General features: G+C 33.1%; 1 protein-coding gene and 2 non-coding genes across 6 annotated transcripts in view; 1 reads left to right on the top strand and 2 right to left on the bottom strand.

The window, feature by feature from the left end:
- SERCA (ATPase sarcoplasmic/endoplasmic reticulum Ca2+ transporting SERCA) overlaps positions 1-15887 on the bottom strand; it is a 47063-nt gene extending 31176 nt beyond the window's left edge. For 3 of the 4 annotated variants that reach the window (XM_065357148.1, XM_065357149.1, XM_065357146.1), the window contains exons 1-3: positions 15678-15887; positions 13295-13486; positions 2607-2624 (exon numbers count right to left, since the gene is read on the bottom strand). In XM_065357148.1, the coding sequence (XP_065213220.1) occupies positions 2607-2624; positions 13295-13412 (136 nt within the window). In that variant the 5' untranslated portion in view covers positions 13413-13486; positions 15678-15887. Of the gene's footprint in view, positions 1-2606; positions 2625-13294; positions 13487-13645; positions 13993-15677 lie in introns of those variants that run through there. The other variant, XM_065357147.1, reaches the window with a different exon arrangement.
- A 1520-nt stretch (positions 15888-17407) lies between these two features.
- Positions 17408-17479, bottom strand: TRNAA-UGC (transfer RNA alanine (anticodon UGC)). The gene has a single exon. It is a non-coding gene; the product is annotated as a tRNA-Ala (tRNA).
- Positions 17480-19108: 1629 nt separating this feature from the next.
- On the top strand, positions 19109-19198 carry TRNAY-GUA (transfer RNA tyrosine (anticodon GUA)). The gene is given in 2 exon segments: positions 19109-19145; positions 19163-19198. It is a non-coding gene; the product is annotated as a tRNA-Tyr (tRNA).
- Positions 19199-19754: the final 556 nt, after the last annotated feature.

Genomic DNA, 19754 nt, shown 5'->3' with positions numbered 1-19754 from the left:
GGCCATACATGACAACGAATTTTATTTCACCTCGAAAACAGAAAAAATTACACCCGAAACGAATGCCAAATTTTTTGCCCGACTTTCGCACCTTTCCTACTGAAACAGAAAAAGACTACATCACGAATTGGTCTTGTGACAGAACAGCCAAATGCAATATGAGATCTAGTAAGATGTTCCAAATCATATTTTTTCATGCTTACCCCTCATCGCCAACCTTCATCGTAGGTTCTTTTCGAAGGTAATGTATAAATTTTTTGCCACTGAAAGAAAAACCTTCAACTTTAAGTTACTCTTACTCATTCATTTCGTAGAAACACTCGTAGCGCACATATCTACCATAGGTGTTTTCAACGGAATTTTTGACTCGTCTTTCGTTTTTGCTCGAATCAACCAAAAAAAAAAAAAAAAAAAAATACGAGAGTACCTCATTCATGAAATGCAAGTTTCGTTGATCAGTTACACAGAAAAATAATGATAAAACCAAAAATAAATAGATAAGAATATTTTCAGAAAAATTGGTCTTTTCTTCATTTTTCTACAATTATAATTTTGGTTTTTCGTAATTCTTTTTTGGTAGGTATCTTGTAACGACATTTTTAATTTCAAAGTCACAATTTCTCGCCTCCAATTTTTCAAAATAACAGGTAATTGAGTTAGAAATACTTCGTTATCATACCAAAATAAGTAGCAGGTGCTGGAGACGAGACTGGATAAACACAGTTGAGTGGTGGTCGAAAATGACCTTTAAACTCAATCAAAATAACAGTTACAATAATGGCCATCAAAATCAAATTCGACATCAAAAAAAGGCTTCATAAATTTTGTTTTTCGAATGAGAAAAAATGCACCAGAAATCTAGCAAATGATTAATGACTAATCGATTTTCTAAACATCAAATTCCCACTTTTTTTTTTACAAAAGAAACGAGTTCAATTTTGACCCACGTAAAAGCATCTTTTTCAACCGTCAACTACACTAACATCTTCTGAAAAGAAAAATAATTGTATTTCAAAATTCTAACCGTTGTATAATTTTTCCATCTTCAAAAGCTGAAGGCAAACCTTTTCCAGACCCCAGTCCCGTCATCATATCTCGACTTCGCCACTTAAAATTTCGTACGTGACAAAAAATTCATAAATTTTCTAAACTAATTTTCACATCTACGATCGATAACGAGAATCTAAACGAAAAACGTGAACCAGGAATGCGGAAAGTGTGGAAAAAATTCTAAATTTATTCCGATACACCTACTATTCAATAAGCTTTTAAAAATTCGAGATCGATATACTCTCATTTCGATGAAACAGCGTAAAAAATTCCGACTTCACAATTGAAAATATATCCGACCGATTCATCAGAACATAGATAATATAATTCGCGTTCAAGGTAAAAATACCCGCACTTATTAAACACGTTTAAAATTCACCTCTGCTTTCATTAAAATTTCACTCGTTTTGATTGAAAAATTCATGACTATAGGTACCCTTTGGGCTGAGACTTTTTCAAATATTTACTCATTTTTCGAGCCATTATAGACAGGTCGTAGGGGCTTGACCAATTTTAAATTATAAATCATTCCAGATCGAACAAAATGTCATCATTTTCTATGTAACACGCTATATTATACCTTTATTTACTTGATGACGATTAATATTTTAAAGCATGAACGTACGATACTGATCGTATAGGTACCATTTTTCCCCCACCAGAATTCTCTTTCTTCTCCTCAAAATCTGTTCTGCATTTATTTCACATCATTCGTGAAAGAAGATGATTTCTTTTTTGGTAAAATTTAGTAAATGGATATACATGTACATTTAAGTCACTGTTATCTACAAACGAGTCATCTTCCTAGAATCTTTTTTTAATACCTTAAAACAAACAATTTGAAATTTTTATCTCCAAACCAGATAACATTCGCAGCACAGTCTACATTTTCTCTACCTCGACATGATCTCTGATTAAACATGAGCACTACGAGCCTGTTCTGTTCCACTACCATAGATATTCTACGCGAATGCCATACAGAAAAATAACAATTTCAAAAAATGACCCTCCAATTGTACCCAATTGCTCGGTATTGTCCCGAAATGAAATCAGTTTTGTACGCTACAAAAAAGAAAAAAACTGTCAAGGCAGTATATGTTTTTCGAAATAGTTTTTTTTCAACAGTTAATTTATATGTAGTATTTACCTATTTATAATGCGACGCGATTTTTTCTGCTTTACAAGCCACGCCGCATTCAAGGTTACTTCGCGCTTTCATTTTTCAATTAGTAATTCCGTCTTTCGGTTTTTTATCTTGTTCTTTTTTTTTTCGTTAGCTCTCTACCCCTTTCCTTCTGTTTCTTTTTAAATAAGGGTATTTTTGACATCGCGTACCATCTTTCGAAGTATTCTATTTTTTTTTTTTCGAATAGGAAGTAATTCTCTTTTGTAGCGAGGAATCTCGTCGTAACGTGATAAATTGTCGTTGGAAATTTTTTCTCATTTTGTCGCAGTTGAAAGAAAAAAACACACGCACGATAAGTGCTTAACGGATGATCGTGTACTTACTCCGTACATTCGGATAGATTATTATTACAAGGTATCGAATTGTTTACCTTCTTCCGCCGGAAGTTCTGTAACAGAGAAAAAATTCAATATCGTATTAGTTTTTTAACGTAGAAAATTATTTTCAAAAGTAAATGCACAATGATTCACATATTATGTATACGAGTACATACGTAAAACTACAATCAAATTAACGTGCATGAATTGCTATAAAATTATCTAGATATTAAATTAATTATCAGAAATGTTCATTTTATGGAATTTATGCGCAGAAAAATACTTGATAATACGTTAGAAATAGAAATAATTTTAAATGGGAAAGTTAGAACAGCTGAAACGAAAGGAAGGGAATGAATGGAGGAAATACGATGGTTCTTTCAAAATCAAAAGTCGTAAACACCTTTAGTTAAAGCTGATTAAAACTTGACAAGTGTTCATAGAACTTTAAAAAGGGTATTTTTTGTATGTTTCGCATTTGGAATTTTCTTTCATTCTTTTTTTTTACAAAAAAATTCGACGTACTTTTCTTTTGTAGAGATAAAAGTTTGAACAGCGGCCTGAGAGGAAGGGGAAGAGAATCAAAAAATTTTCAACATAAATAATGGCTCGAACGTCAAATATCAAAGCGTTAAAAAAAATTGGAACTCAACGTGAAAATTTAAGATAATTTTGTTCTTCGACCATTTTTTCTTACAGATGGCCTAGATACCCTGCTTCTGCAAATTCAAGTGATCAGAATGAAAAATTCTCAATTCTATAGAAAAACAAATCCTTGACGAAACTGCAGGAAATTTCAAAGCATCATAATTTTGGATCCGTTATCCCCCCCCATCCCCCCAAAAAATCATATGATACAAAAATTGTGATGAGAAAGGATTTATTTCTTTTTTGTACTATGTCAGTAGCAGGATTTCCATCAGAGCTTCACTAAAGAGAAGATAATGCGTCGAATAGAACTCCCATCCTAAAACTCTGATGAAAAATTGAAAACCTGAAGATTATTTCAACATAAGAATTTGAAACAAAAGATAATTTGATACAGATTTTCATCGACTTGTACCTTTCAAAGACCAAAAAATCCCGAATTGGAAAAAATGCTTTTAATCCAGCCACAAAACAAACATTGATGGAAGAAAACCGCGTAACTATATTTTCGAATTTCAAGTACATAGAAAAAAAAAGAATCAATAAAACCCACTGACAAAAATCGCGTTTTATCGTCAACATCGCAATAAAACCAACGACTCGAGTAACCAATGGGAAATTAGCTCGATGGTAAACATCTCGCAAACGTGATTTTTTTCGCTCATTTTTTTGGCGAAAATCTTTACAATAGCTGGACAAACGAGAAATTGGTATGGCTTAAAACAAGATAGTTCCGCTAAAAAAATGAGGTAATTTACAAATTTTTTTGGTGCAGAACTCTACTTAACTTATCAATACTTGGAATATTTTTGATCCATTATCGCGACGAGTTTTTTGAACCGTGACGAGGTCATAACGGATCCACGAGTCACTGTAACCAAACTTCGTGCGGTGTTTGTTTATCATTACAAAATTACGTCTATATCACCAAGCAGGGGCTTTTCTTCTAGACGCAAGGTGGCACTATATGGAATAAAGGTGTTTCATAAATTCGTGAAACGTCAACAGTCCTAAGGTTTCAACGCGCGCAGATAATGCAATTTTTTCTGTTGACAAAAGTGAGTCGTAAACCACGATGTGGGGTAGTTTTATGTACATTATATTACGTACGTAGTAAGAAATTACCGACATTTTTTCGTCCTATACATATAATATCAAATAACGTAATTCGCATTCCATTCGTACACGGTCGAATTCTTTGAAATCGATCAATTTTCTAATACATCAAAAAATACAGCCAATATATGGGTCACAGTCGCGAGCTTTTTCAATTTTATAAGGCAGACAAGCAAATGGAAAAATGTGAAAAATCGTCTGCTTTGAAAAAAATGGCAAACTCGTTGAATTCCTCACTAGAAATGTAGGTCTAGGTATATTAGCAAATGCCAGGTAGATTTTCGTCTTTTTGACCTCACATATTAGAATATCGAATTTAATATCCGATTATAATTCTTTTATTGAATTTAATGTAGAGGTCAAAACCAAAAAATATCCGCTCATAGAAAGTTTAAAACCGGGTATTAAATTAAGAAGGATAGAAAAACAGATGATGAATATTCTGTAAATTGAATAAGTATAGAAAGTAATGCGTCCACAAAATTTCAAAAATCGAAATTCCGGGGCAAAACGAATCCAAATCTATTAGAGCTGGAGGAGAGGTTTGAAAATTTAAAAAAAAAATTGCATTAAGAAAACTTTTTTCATCGTTCAATGGAAATATGTACAATAGGCTACATTGATATGAAAATGGAGTTTTAAGAGCGCAGAATCCATTTTTAAAGACCATTCGGCTCAAAACCCAAAATCAGCTGTAAACGGAAAGGTACAAAATCGAAAATTTTCAAAAAAATACAATATTGGTTCAAAATGTGGGTTTTCGAGGGCACAGAATTCAGTTTTGAAGACCATTTGACTCCAAATCTCAAAATGAGTTAAATAAAAGAAGATACAAAACCGAAAATTGTAAAAAAAAAAAAAAAAATACAATATGGACATCAATAAGATGAAGATTTTTGAAAGCATAAAATTCATTTTTGAAGACCATTTGATTCCGGATAATTTATGAACAGTGAGACGAATGGTTGATAAAATTGAAATCAGCGTCCTCAAAAAATTATATGATTTGATACCCATATGACTGAGTTATTTTTAGTCTACGAGGCGATCATTTGTTTTGAAAAAGATGCACTTCTTTCAACATTGATAAGTCTTTCTTTTTAGGTTTGAAATTTTGTGAGACCCTGAAAGAAAACTGATTGGACCTTCTTCGAGACAAATATGAATATTTTCTTCCAACTTTTCTTAAAATCTTCTTGACTTTACGTTAAAAAAATTCACAGATTAAGAAACGCGACAAAAAATACTTTCTTGGAGTTTTATCGAATCTAAGCCTTATTAGACCTGACGAACAGCGTCACTGAAAAATGTCAATACTCTGTCCAGCATCGAAATATTCTAAACCAATAAACGGAAAGGTTCACTAAAACGCTTCGCTTTAATGCAAGTTTCGAAGGAAATCCATACGCTCAACACTCCAATATAATTCGAACTCCTTTAAAAATAGGATCGAGTAAAGGATCCGCAGGGTATACAATAATACAAACTTTTTAAAAACCTCTTCTGGATAATCCGTTTGGCAAACTTTTTTAATCGGGTAACTTTTTCAACGACACTTTTACAGTAAAATTGCACTCTAACAATGAACACCCTTACACGTTCGTTACCCTGCCAACAAAATACCCAAACATATTTGCTAGTCCATCAGTTATTCATCGTGGCTTTAGAAATCAATCAGCCATCACTTGGCAGCTGATGAGTAGGTATACAATTTCAATAGATGTATAAATTACAATCGCACGAATACAAAAGCTCAACTAAACACCTTCTTATCACACCTCCGCGTGAATTTCAGTGCCGATAAAGCGATGATAATAATTATTGGTCTAGTTCATCGCGAATAAACCCTATCGATAAGTGACCCAATATCCAATAGCTTATTCGAACTTACTAAACTTAACGAAGCGAGGTTAAAACGCGTACTTCTATCTACGTATAGTACGCAAAGATGAAGAATCATAGGAGAGGGCAGGGAGTGCGATAATTAGAATTTTGGCACCTTAGAAAATCGGTTACGCGCTCAAATACGTTATAGGTACCATACTTATTTATGAATTACTGAGAATTTCGCGCACGTGTATTGTCACCTACATTTCATTTCGCGAGCCAATTCGTTTTGCAGGATCTAATTGGGCAAAATTACTCGCGAGAACAAAGCGAACAATATGGTAGCATAAGACGTCGTAATGGTCGCTTGATTAATAACGACGACGACCACGTCGACGACGCCGCGACGCGACTCTGATCATTTACGTCATCGATCAGCCAATAGCAGACTTCGATTTTTTCGGCAGTCTTCAAGAAGATACCTACCTAACCTATGTAAAGACTGAGCCGAGTTACACGGTCTAGGTCTATGCATTCGAACGAGGCGAATTACCATTTAGCTAATACAATACGAGTACATGGCTTCGTCGTCATAATAATTAATGACGTAATCATTCCATCAATGTAGAGTGCGTCTGCGAACGATCATTTTGCACGGTGACGTCGATGATCGCCTTCTCAAGACTACTATTTGCTACAAATGCTGTGCCAGGCAATGAGGCTATGCCATATTCACAATAAATCCATCAGCTGAGTACGATATTCTGCGAGGATTAATTCGACGACCATCATCGCCATCGTCGGCGTCGTCCATAGAAGGTCGCGAACAATGTATGTACATGCGTGTACGAGATTTAACCAATTACGATGACACACGTTCCTACACTCTTTTCTTGTCTTATACCGCATACTTGCTCGACGATATTGTATTCATCAAAAAAGACAATCTCCATTCTACTACAATGTGTATCATACTCGTACATAAGTTCATCAAATCGATTGATTAATGAACGTTTATTGAAGCAACTTTGGGTTATAAGGTATCCACCAGCAATTCCTCTAATTTTTACATCAAAACTTTAATACTAAACTGTACTCACAGGGCCTTAAAATCCTAATGAACAATAACATTTCGTAATAAAAAACAATAAAATTCAACAATAAACCAAAAAAAAGTATGTAATTAAAGATAAAGAAATTATGAATTTAAAAAAATTTAAATTGTTAATTCATTAAATAAAGAAGACTCGAATAAATTAGATTTGAGGAATTAATTGAATTAAAAATGATTAAAACTCTTACAATGAAAATTTTTTCAACGGCACTAATTAAATGAATCATTGCCAAAAATACAAAAACGTTTTTTAAAACTGGTTTGATTTTTTCGTTGTTCAATTTTTGAGCTATTTTGAAAAATTCAAATCTTCACAGAAGCCCCAATTTTCAGGTTAGGTAGCTGAAATTTGTTCTGCTTGTTATATCCGTATTCTTCAGTGAAAAAATGAACCAAATTGATGATCTAAGACACACCAAGATGTTCTGTGATGGGAAAAAAATCCAAAATCCCTTCTCCCCCCCCCAAAAGACGCATTATAACGGTTGTGCGATTACGATTGAGAAAGTGTTGAAAATATTCCAAAGTTTTTCTACAATTTGGGCACCTCGTACAGTGACCGGAATTTTTCTAAGTGGATTTCAAGGTCGTTGTTGAAGTGAAAAAAATTTGAAAAAATTCAGGGTCATTACCCGCAAATACGCACATCTCTCACAAAATTTCAATTCGGTCTGTAGAAAACATATTTTCACAATGTACATCCCAGAAAATCGAATTGAGAGGCACCCTACTCTTCGTCCAGGAAGGATATTTCAAGCATCTTATCTATATGGAAAAATGAACTGGACACCTGAAGTTTTTCTTATTTACCCTCAGTCTTTTCTTTTTGCATGATTTGTTTTCCAACTAGTCGAGTGTGAGTAACGGAGTATATCGTAAAAATTTCACTCACAAGTGAATGTTTCGAGCAATCAGAATCCTGTTATCATCTTGACTCGCTACAACTGCAGATGAGGGATTTAAAACTACATGTTCAACAACAGGAGATTTACGAGTACAAATCAAAATGAACCTCCTTCACAGAAACTATCAAAATTCAAGGTTTTCTCCTTACTCGTGCTCTCCTGCTCTCTCTCTCTCATAGAACATATCGCACAATTTATCCAATAACTTATAGACATTTTAAAATACATTCTCATAAAAAGCTCGAAAGAATCCACTACCGTTTAGGTAAGCAGAGAGGTCAGTCTATAGGTACTCGTAGCTGAAAATTAATGGTTTCAGTTATCACGACAAGAAAAACGTTACTGATTACCGATCTATGATTTTTCGTCGGATTTCTTGTTTATCTCATTTCATAGTTTTGTTTTTTTTTCTTTTTTTGTTGACGGGCACTATGTTCGCGGTAGCTACGAACTCGATCATTAGAACCGGTTTGCTCGTCGTCGGTGTTTCGGAAATTTTACGCCGAAATTGTAATTTTTTTCCTTCGCAGGTACGTCTGCTGGATGGATAATCGCACGAAAGACGTCGGTCGGGTACAAGGATAATTAGATGTAGATGTTGTATGTAATGTATAATGTGTTATTTTCATTTGGGCAAAATGTTTGTTACACAGCTGAATTTCGATACTAGCTTTACCACGTATTATGTACTCGACACTCGCTGAATTTACTTTTTCAATAAATAGTTGAAAAATTAAAACATTTAGACGATAATTTATCGGTCTGAACGAATGAGAATTTGAATAATTTACTCCTTCAAACTTACGAGTAAAATTACGCAATTTATAAGATTATACTATAGAAGTGTAGAAGACAGACAATGACGGTGGAAATTGAAACGTTCAACGTAAAATACGTTTGAGTACTTTTCACTGAAATATTGCATGTTGAAGCAAGGGAACCTCTCGGTCACTCAGCTATCAATTTTGTCCATTTATTTATTTATTTATTTATTTATTTATTTTCTTAAACAAGAGCACAATGAGCAAGGACCCAATGACCCATAGGGCTACCCTCGGAGAAAATTTCTATTGCTTCCACAAAAAATTGAGGGTCCTGCGGAAATTTGAATTTTCCAATTTTCCAAAATATGTAGGTGCTTATAAAACAGGCAAAAATACAAGTAAATTGACCCATTATTATTCCAAAAACGCACGTCCTTGGTCACATTTGAATTACAATCACGTACAGAAGCTCAATTTCAACATTTGAGAGCGATGCAAATTTTTCCAAAAAAAATGCTATAAAATTTTAGAATATGCGATTGGGCAGCCATTACTCTGAAAATCTTCCATCAACGTTATATTCTCATTACCTTCGTGTTTGAAAGACTACTTTTGATACGAACAAGAAAAAACATTTTTTTTTCTACATTTTACGACCATTTTTTTAAAAAAAGTGGCTTGAAATTAAGCTTTCTTCGGTGAATACCTGAACACTCTATTTTTTTCATCAGTTGGTGCACTTTCTCTTGAGGAGAGTAACATGACGGTAATTCGACCTAGCTATAAAGATATCAGAAAGATATACGAGTTCAGGCATCGTAGCCAAACTTTTCTAAAAAAACGTGACTTTAGTGACTTCATCAGTGAAAAAAGTGACCAATTTTTTTTTTTAAATTCCAGCGTTCAGGAGAGCAAAAAATTCGAAAAACAAAAGCAAAAAAATGTTCAATATCTCACCTAAAAACTATCACTTAATTCTCCCGCCTGGCCCCACCGCAAAATCCGTTTTTTTTTTTAATGTGAGAACGAGTAGTTCATTTTTTTATTTTTAAAATTTTAGAATTTGAATGATGTTTTTTCGAAGGAAGTTGATTTTGAAAATGAAAAAAGGCAGGCTCAATCGAGGGCGAAAGCTATTGAAAATTTGTATTTTGAGAGGCATAAAAACGATGTTTTTTGTGAAAGTTTATTTTTTGCTTTAGAACTTGATTTAAAAAAAAATAAATTTCCATCATTATTTTGAAAAAGAAAAGAAAACAAGCCCGAGCGAAGCGAGGGCAAAAGCTTTAGAAAATTGATGTTTCGAAAAGTAAAAATTTGTGTTTTTAAAATTCTGAAATTGTTTAATAAAGAAAATTCGCATAAAGTCCTTTGAAAATGAGTAAAAAAAGATAATTTGGATAAAAAACAGTTTTTTTTGTTGAAAAAACGAAAAAAGAATTCAAAAAAGTGACTTTTTTGGAAGAAAAGTGACCAAGTCACTATAATAGTGACCCGGTACGATGCCTGCGAGTTTGAGGTGGAGAAAAGACCAAAAATCATCATTTGAGACTTCTGAAATCAGCACGAGTACAATACTTTTGCTTACAGAGTAAGCATTCATTCACAGAACATTTTGAAAATTCGAATTTCAAAGCACAATTCTCATCAGAACGTGAACTGAAACATAGGTATCTCACAAGGATGGAGACAGTGAAACAAAAGCAAATCCTGGGTTTCTATGAAAATTGGCGAGGAAATTTACTTTGAGTGGGACACTTTTCAGAAAAATTTTGAGCCCCCTAGCCATTTAGAGAGCTGAGCCAGGAGTCCTAAAATTAGGGCGAAAATTCATTTTCTTTGCCTAAATTTTTTCTAGCACCTACACTTACTGAAATAAGTACTTTAAAAAAAATATGAATTACGAAAATTTGATCGAAATGATTTTGAAAAATGTGGAAATCGGGGTATTTTGCCTGTTGAACACGAATACAGCGTTGGTTTTTTCTAAAAATAATTTTCAATGGTGGAAGAATGCTATAAAATTGATAAGGAATCGTATCTGCAAGTGGTTGGTAGAGAGCTAAAATATATTGAATTTTGAATTCAATAGGTCGGGGAGGTTCAGAAACTCAAATCGTGGCTTTGTGAAGGGAGGCGGTTGGAGTGTAACCGAGGTACTACACAGGATATAATTATGTACTACCCAAAAAAGGCAAAAAATCATTTTTTTTTTCAAAATGACGCCACTTTGAGGGTCTTTGGCTCGGTCTCTTCAATGGTTAGGTAGCTCAAAATTTTTCTGAATAGTCTCCCACTCAAAGTAAACTTTTTCGCCAATTTTTGCCGAAATCCAGGATTCCCCCCTCCCCCCTATAATGACTATCCACGAATCAAATAAGTCAACACTTTCAAAAAATTCATTCGCAACCCAAAATATGGTCCAATTTTCCAAAAAATTTTCATCACAAATTTCAAAAAGAAATAATACCCATATACCTTATACACATCACATGAAAATTACCACTACAACCACCAATTTAGTATCAGGCTGAAAATCAACTTTAGATTATCGTTCGATACCGTACCGACGAGTCTATAGGTGAAATGTGACGATAAATTTAATAATAAGAGCACGTCCACACAAGGTATACCACTTTACTATGTACTTCGGAGCTTGTTATTTTTTCGCGGTTTTAGATCGATTCTGTATGGGCAAAATATATAATCTAAAAATCGAATTTGCGATTCGCGAGAACGAAGCGTAATAAAATTCTATGACAAAAGCGAACTATCGGGAATAAAAATTTTATGATTTACGTTCGTGGAAACATTTTCCAAACATATGTTACGTTCAATAATTCAATCCAAGTTGCAATTTAACCCATTTTCAAACGTGCCATTACGTAAATCGTTTATAATAAAATATTCGCACGTAAGAGAGCATCGTGTCGCGTCTCGATGCTCATCCAGGGTCAACGGCGGATCGGTTTTTTTCTCTGTTTTGTCGCGAAAAAATACAGAAAAAAGAAGAATATACCTCATGTCGCAATAAAATTTTCTAATTTTACAACTCCCGAGTCCGTACTGACCTATTAACTGTCGGTACACTGATTGAACGCATCTTCATCGAAACTAATATCGTCTTCGAGCAGTTGTCAAAATTCGTAATAATTTGTCCAACATGCCAAACCAGCAACGTATTTCTACCACTAGACGGCGGGAGAAAAAAAAAATGCTCTTGCGTAGTTTTGGATGCCAAAACGACGTATTAGAATTGCCAAAAAATTTATGCCTTATCAATCACACACATAAACAACAATATTCGTACGAGTTTTTTTCTTTTTCACGGCGTTGTTTCCCATCCATATACTCATTTCTGTCTTTTTTTTCAACGCATCTTCGACTCTTCGTATAAACAAATTTTCATCGATATCGACGCTCGAGTACAAGAATATAAATTATTCCTAATCCTAAACGAGTACAGCATTAGTTAATTATTTTTTATACATAACGCGATGCCGTCATATTGTACCATTAACTAAAAAACGCGTACACCATTTGGCATTGAAAAAATCATTTATGTAGATATCTTACGTTGTTCTAGTACGTTTTGTATGTATGTGTATGGTGATAATGGAAAAATTATTTATTTGTGCATTGTCTCGTTAGAATCATTCGGCGAATTCTACTTTTAAACATTTACAAATGAAAGTTCCGCTTTAATTAAGTCGATCGTAAGATAAACATGAAATGTACGAGTAATTAAATCCAAAAACATTTCGATAGAGGGGTGAATTTGAAAACATCACGTCTCGGAGGCTTTTTCAATTTGAAACGATTGTTTCATCATTCATGTGTTTGTTTAACCACGAGGTATGGAATGACGTGTTTAAAATGCTACAGTTACGTCACGAATTAGGCACTGGAGCGAACTAGTAAAGATCAAAGTCCTTTTCAACGGAAATATCTTCAGAAACTAAATTGAATAGCGAGTAAAGAAAATTCGAAAATTGAAAAATAAATAAATATTTTTAAAACGTAAAAATAAATTCAAAAATAACTCGCTCAGACGAAAAGAAAGAGAAAATAGGATTGAAATTTTCACCGCATTATTGTAATTTGTAACACGTCATTTACAAGATGACGTTATCTTCACAAAAAACCGGTAATGTCGAGCCGAAAAAATTTAAACGACTTACGACGCTGTAACCTTCCTACTCGTACTCGATCATTATGTAATTTCGTAATCCTAAGGATTTACTGATAAAAAAGCACATGACTTTATCAGTGTACTTAGGAATTGCGAAAACTGATAGCGAATGAAGCAAGAGGAGAGGAAATGAATATCATGGTAAGGTGGAGAATTTCTTCGAAATGCAACTCACCATTAGGGCCATATTTTTCTTGATATCTTTTGACTTGATCTGGTGATAATCCTCTCTCAGGATCTACTTGAAAATAGGTAAGGACTTCCTCAACTTTCTTAGCGTGAGCGTCCTCCATGGCTGCTTGGTCGATGTAATCAGACCAATTATCGTTGTCCCAACATTAACCAATTATCGCCAGTTCGGATCGTCCTGTAAAACAAACATCACGTTGTATTTGAGTAAAGACAACTACGCAAACGATATTGAATTCATTGAGTTTCGAATCCATTAGCTAATACATTCTTAACAGTGTGTTTTGGGCGATTATGATATCACCTTTTACAATGTTCGCCATGGACGAATACTCACCAACGGTGCAGGTACTGAAGTTAGTTTTCTACACACGAGAGTAATTTGATAATGATGAGATTTATTATCGCGCACGAGAACTTATATATCGTGATCGACTTTAAAGAATATAAAACTATGACTAAAAACTTTTATAAAAACTGGACAACGAACAAAAAACATGACCTATAAAATCATATTTTTTCAATCACATTACCACCGCCGAAAACACCTTGAAACGAAACCAAATTTCGCACCGATTAGAATTACTTTTCTCTCAATTTACCGATTAATTAAGTTACGAATACTTCACCAACACACGAATAATAAATTCAATTCACAACGTAAAAAATCAACGTACTACGACTGTAAACTTCGCAAAATGTATGATTACTCGTGAAAAAAGAAATAAAAGAGTTCTGTAGAAAACAAACGGCCGGAAAGAATTTTTTTGGATGAGAAAAAAATATTCAATCGTTGTTCGCAAATGCCTCGACATTCTGGTGTTTTGGTAGGTCATGTGTTTGATGATGTAGTTTGTATACAACAATTTGTTAAACTGTTTTTAACAAACAAATGCGAGTCCAAATTGAAATTAGTAAGCAAAATGATAAATATACAATTGAAATCAAATCGAAAAAATTCCATGTTATCAAAATAATTGCCGTATGTATGAAAAAATCTCAAACAAAAAAAAGTTGAACGATTGAGTTACCTACAAAAATAATTGAGGCATTGAAAAAATGGCACCGTTTTTGAAAATTCTCTACCCGATTGGCTATGTGGTCACATGTCATTGGTTGTTTGGTTACTTCTTGTCCAATCATGTGATTTTCACTACGTAATCGAAATTATTTCGAAATAGCTATTTTGCCGGCAAAATTTCAAATATTCATCATAGTAGTCTTGTACTAGTACTATGTTCGAAGAGTCGAGGAAGTTCAGATCCTCTCTTCAACAAAGGTAACAAAACTTGTCAGTTGTCACTCTTTCCGGCTTTTCGAATTTCTGTACATATTTTTTTTTCAAAATTTCCCCTCTCAACTCTCAAGTTTTCAAAAACGGAATTACGAAAGGGTTGATGAGATGAGAAATGAAAAATCGTATAACAAAAGCAAAATTGTGAGGAAGACAAGGTTAAATGTTCCTTATTTACCTTGTCGAAAGTCTGATGATATTTATGATGCTTAATGTGCATGTATATTCATACAGAGAAAATCATTCGTTGCCAAATACCGTGCGGATTGTATATTTAGCTCAGCTAAAACGCGTTAGATGATTATTTTGGCAAGAGTGTCATTTTTGAACTTCCTTCATTTTAAATTAAATTTTGGACGATTCGAGATAAATTTTAATTATTTTTATAACGCAAAATTATAATAAACGGTAAATTTGCGAGATAGACAAGAGCTGGTCCATTTTTTCAGTTTGGGTAGCATTAGAAATGGAGTTGAAAAAGAGGTTATAAAGCAGAGTTTGTGTACAGTTGAAAGGAAGCTATAGCTTTTTACGACACTATTATCTATTGTTAATAGATCATACGTTATAGTACATGCCAAGTTAAAAAGAGTTCTACCTATATAATTTTATATGCGTTCAACATGCAAGTAATGATGCTGGGTGGTCTGGGTGTAAAATAAAATGCATAAATTTTAATCATGTTTAAAATTTACGAGCTGTAAACAGAAATGTCAATGAGCTCAATGCACTTTAGTACAGCTCAAAAGTGAAGTTTATCGATTTCACTGAATTATACGTATGAAACGAATGACGGATCCCTGCAAACCAAATAGTGACCAAAATAAAATGAAAAAAAAAAAAATATGAAATTAAATAACAAAAAATTTATACCTATTTTTAAAAAAAAAACTGCAAAATACCAGTGGAGGAAATTTTTTCAAGAGAGCATTTCACGTAGATTTCAGAAATTAAAATGCAAAATTTTGATAAAAACACAGCTTTGATCCTATTAGGCTCAAGCAAAAAAGTTTGGCAACAAATTTTTTTTTTCAAAAAAAAAATAATAATAAAATACAAAAAAAATCCGACCCACCTCAAATATGTTCAAGTCCAAACGTCGTTGCTCCTTTGGTATTTTTTATCACAAAAATGCACTGAACAAAACGACAAGTCAATCGGGTGCAACAACGCACAAAAAATAAAAAGTACAACCGAAATTAATTCCAAATTACGCGATCATACCCCGCAAACAATCGCACTTGAAATGAATTTAAAAATAGTTGTTTAGGTATAAACGCTAAAAGATGAGGTAATGGTGCTAAGTACCTTAAATAATTTCTTCAAAGCGCTCTCTATCGTCTCTTCTGAAGAATATAGGCGAACTTTTAGAAAGAAAATGATGCCAAATTTCCCAGTTTCTTTGTTTTAAACGCGATATCATTATAACCAGGGATACCGGATACGTAAAATGATGAAAGATTTAAAGGCAATTTTTATAATACTTTTGCAAAATGTAGTTTTGGCTGAGTGCCTGCTCACTGCTCAGATGCGTAGGTCCGTTACTTTAATGACAAATACTCTCCGGTTTATTTTGATTATATTTAGGTATTCGATTAACTTTTACCGGTCAATAAGTTATTTTTATAGCGTTCACATAGGTCTAATCTAAACACCATAATACACATCCTAGTAAACTAATTTAGGTATAATTTTCATTACAACGCTTCTATGTATATACACATATAGGTACCTATCTTATTCCTATCATTATGCTGATTCAGCAAAACTTTTCTCACAACCGCAACCGTCTCCGATAGTTATTTTTTCACCTGACTAATATGGTAGGCATGAATTTTCAAGAGTAGGCGATAGAAAGAAGTAATAATTTTTTCCGAGTGATAAATTTTCTAATTTAAAAGTAACAAATAAAATTAAAGATGCATTTAGAAATTTTGAAAAAAAGCCAACACTATGTAATCATTACGGTAACATAAAAATTATTAGAACTTTCTTCAAAATCATCAAGAAATATATATGAAAGAACGTAATTAAATACGTTTTTATTATACAGATTTCAGTTATTACAAACATTTTTTACACTCTACTTTGTTTTAGGTTTTCCGTTTTATATCCTCCTTGTTTTTTGTATGAAAAAATTAATATTGTTCAAAAGCTGAAAATTTTAAAGCGTCGAATCTGTGTTTATTTTTCTTTTCTTTTTTTTATTATTGAAAGAGACTGAATTAGTCTTATACTCTCGGATGTTTCTTTATTTGTAGGTACTTATTTATTTATAAATTACATAGCAGACTGTCTCAGAAACAAAAAAGAAACTTTGTTTGTGGTTTGTGTATCTTTGATAGTTTGAGACAATAAAATAATATATTTGACCATCAGAACTTCAAAAAATTGAAAAGTCGTCTATTAGATTCAAATTCCTATAACTGATTGTGTGATTGATTAATAGCCGCAGCAACTTCATGAATAAAATAGGAAAACAACGTTAACGTTCGAGCATTTGTATTTTGTCCAGCCACCCCCCCCCCTCCTACTTCTCGATCTCTTCGTGGTTTCTGATATACCTATTTTGGTACAATAAAATAATGTTATTTAAAAAATTGAACTGTCGTCAACTAAATTAAAATTTTTAGGATTGATTGATGGTCCCAGTAATTTCAAGAAAAATCGAATGTACGAATAGAAAAGCAACTTTCAAGCAGTTTTCAAGATAGAAAATCGTGATCAAATCTCAATACAAACCTAAGATATCAAAATAATCAAGTAGCAGATCTGTTTGGCAAAAAGAAAAAAAAACAAAATTTTTGGAGATGCCGGGGATCGAACCCGGGGCCTTTCACATGCAAAGCGAACGCTCTACCACTGAGCTACATCCCCACATACCGTATATAAGCTGTCCAACGAGTACTGTAGCTCTAGCATATTTTATGCAACTGATTTCTACAACATATCACTTTATTCGAGTCATTTAATTCAATTTTAAGTGATTTCCCTGATTTCCGAACATAATGAACCAGTTCAGGTAATGTTGCTGCAGTATAAAATGAAAAATTTCCAAAAAAATGACTGTAATACCTAACCTTAAGCATTTTAGATACCAACTTGCCTACATGGGTATCATTGTGGGCCTACACCATAATTTTATCACTATACGTACCTAGGCCTGAGTATAGACCATTTTTCAGTAAGGTTATTAAACAATTGAGGAGCTCATTGCAAAAGTAGCCCTTGTCACATGAACCTATGCAATCTCCAAAGCTCTCCCTTGAGCGTACCCAGTATCATGAATGTAAACTCTATAAAGCAATTCCTCTCAGGGCTACTCAGGGTAGACTAACTTGACGGTCATTTCATCATTACAACATGATCTCCGCAGTTGGTAATAGGTGCAATCGAGTAAAACGTGTCTAAAAGTTCATGTGACAAGGGCTACTTTTGCAATGAGCTCTTCAATTCAAATCGATTTGACTTTTTTGGTATCTAAATTTTGACAAAAGCTAGAAAAATATTTTAAAATTATGAAATAATTTTTTTATTTTTAATTTTAAAAAAATGAATTTTTATGTACAAAAAATTGTAGACATAGTAAGAAGAACAATTAACCAAGGTCCACTTCAAAGACAAAAAATATACTTAAAAAACAGGGCTAAGGCAAATTCTAAAACATCTTACGTAGTAGGTACAACTTTACGTAGCAAATTTTTCCATTTCAAACGACGAATATTAGGTAGGCCTATACTGTATGTGGCTTATTCTGTATCCTATTTATGTTTATAAACACATCACCTTCAATTTAAAAACCATCTTATACTGAACTTTGATTCAAGTGTAAGTTCAATGCTTAATATTTCGAATTCATTTCCAAGGGTGAAGAACGTCTGCTATTTTACTTATAATCTCTACTCGATGCTATCTTTCCTCTTTGACAAATGAGCAGAGTCAGCTGAGCTGCCTCAGCAAAAAATCTTGTGAAAATAGAACGTGCGTTTTTCACTGAATTTGGGATACGTTCAATTAGGAAATAAATTTCTCTAAACGACAATTTTAATTCAAATTACGAATATAACCGTGTATAATAGATAGGTAGGTATACTTAGTACAACATCATGGATGAAATTCAAAGCAATATATTTCACAAATCAATCATAGAAAATGTATAAATTTGAATCCTGTCGAACAAATACGTCTTCTGACGATCGTTGATGAGAAAATTACGGCGAAAAAATTAATTTACGTAAAAATACGTCGCTTCAAATTGCGTCATTTTGTAGGTAAAAAAATCCGCATTTTTTGAACGCTTGAAAATCGCACTTTTCAAGGTGTAACACGCGTACAAACGTAATACACATGTAGCCCTACATTCATTCAACGTGTCATACAATTTTTATCGTTAGTATTTCACTTTTAAGCGATGAAATAGATCAAAATCAACAATTTAGTGAAAGTAAATTGAACGTTGCAGAAGGTAATATTAGAATACATGAATTTTAGCCCATATCACCACATCCTCCGATAGCTCAGTTGGTAGAGCGGTGGACTGTAGTTGTAAAAACATTGGATATCCATAGGTCGCTGGTTCAAATCCGGCTCGGAGGAATTTTTTGAAATTTTTTTTTTTCATTTTGGTAATGATATAAATTCAAAAATTATCCATTTCGAGAGTAACAAGATACGAATATAAAGCCCGTCGCGAATGCATATTTTACGCACTATCAAAGCGTATGGCAATTTTCTGCTCATTAAGAATGCTATACGAAAGTTTATTTTTTATCGAAAGTTCAATTAAAAATAGGTAAGTTCAACGTGTATTGTAGGTATTATAAAATTATTTCAGAAGTTTCCAACAGTGGAAAGGTGAATACTAAACTAGTACATATGTATAGATAAAATGTTATCAATTAATTGAAAAATTCTGTTTTTTTTTTTTTGTTTTTTTTTAAAATGAACTTTAATAAAAAGTAGAATAGAAATCATTACGTGGCAGAAATTGCATCGACTAGGTGATAAAACTTGATTTATGTATTACAGGTGTTATAATAATGCTCATAAGGATGTACCATCATATATTCGCCTACCTATACTGAAGCATTAAAATACCTAGACCTAATACCCTTTGAAATCGCAGAATCGTGAAATGTTCAATGCAGTTTTC

The sequence above is a fragment of the Planococcus citri genome, chromosome 3 (genome assembly GCF_950023065.1).
Source record: "Planococcus citri chromosome 3, ihPlaCitr1.1, whole genome shotgun sequence".
NCBI lineage: Eukaryota > Metazoa > Arthropoda > Insecta > Hemiptera > Pseudococcidae > Planococcus > Planococcus citri.
Note: the sequence above shows the minus strand (reverse complement) of the source record. Positions and strands in the feature narration are given on the sequence as shown.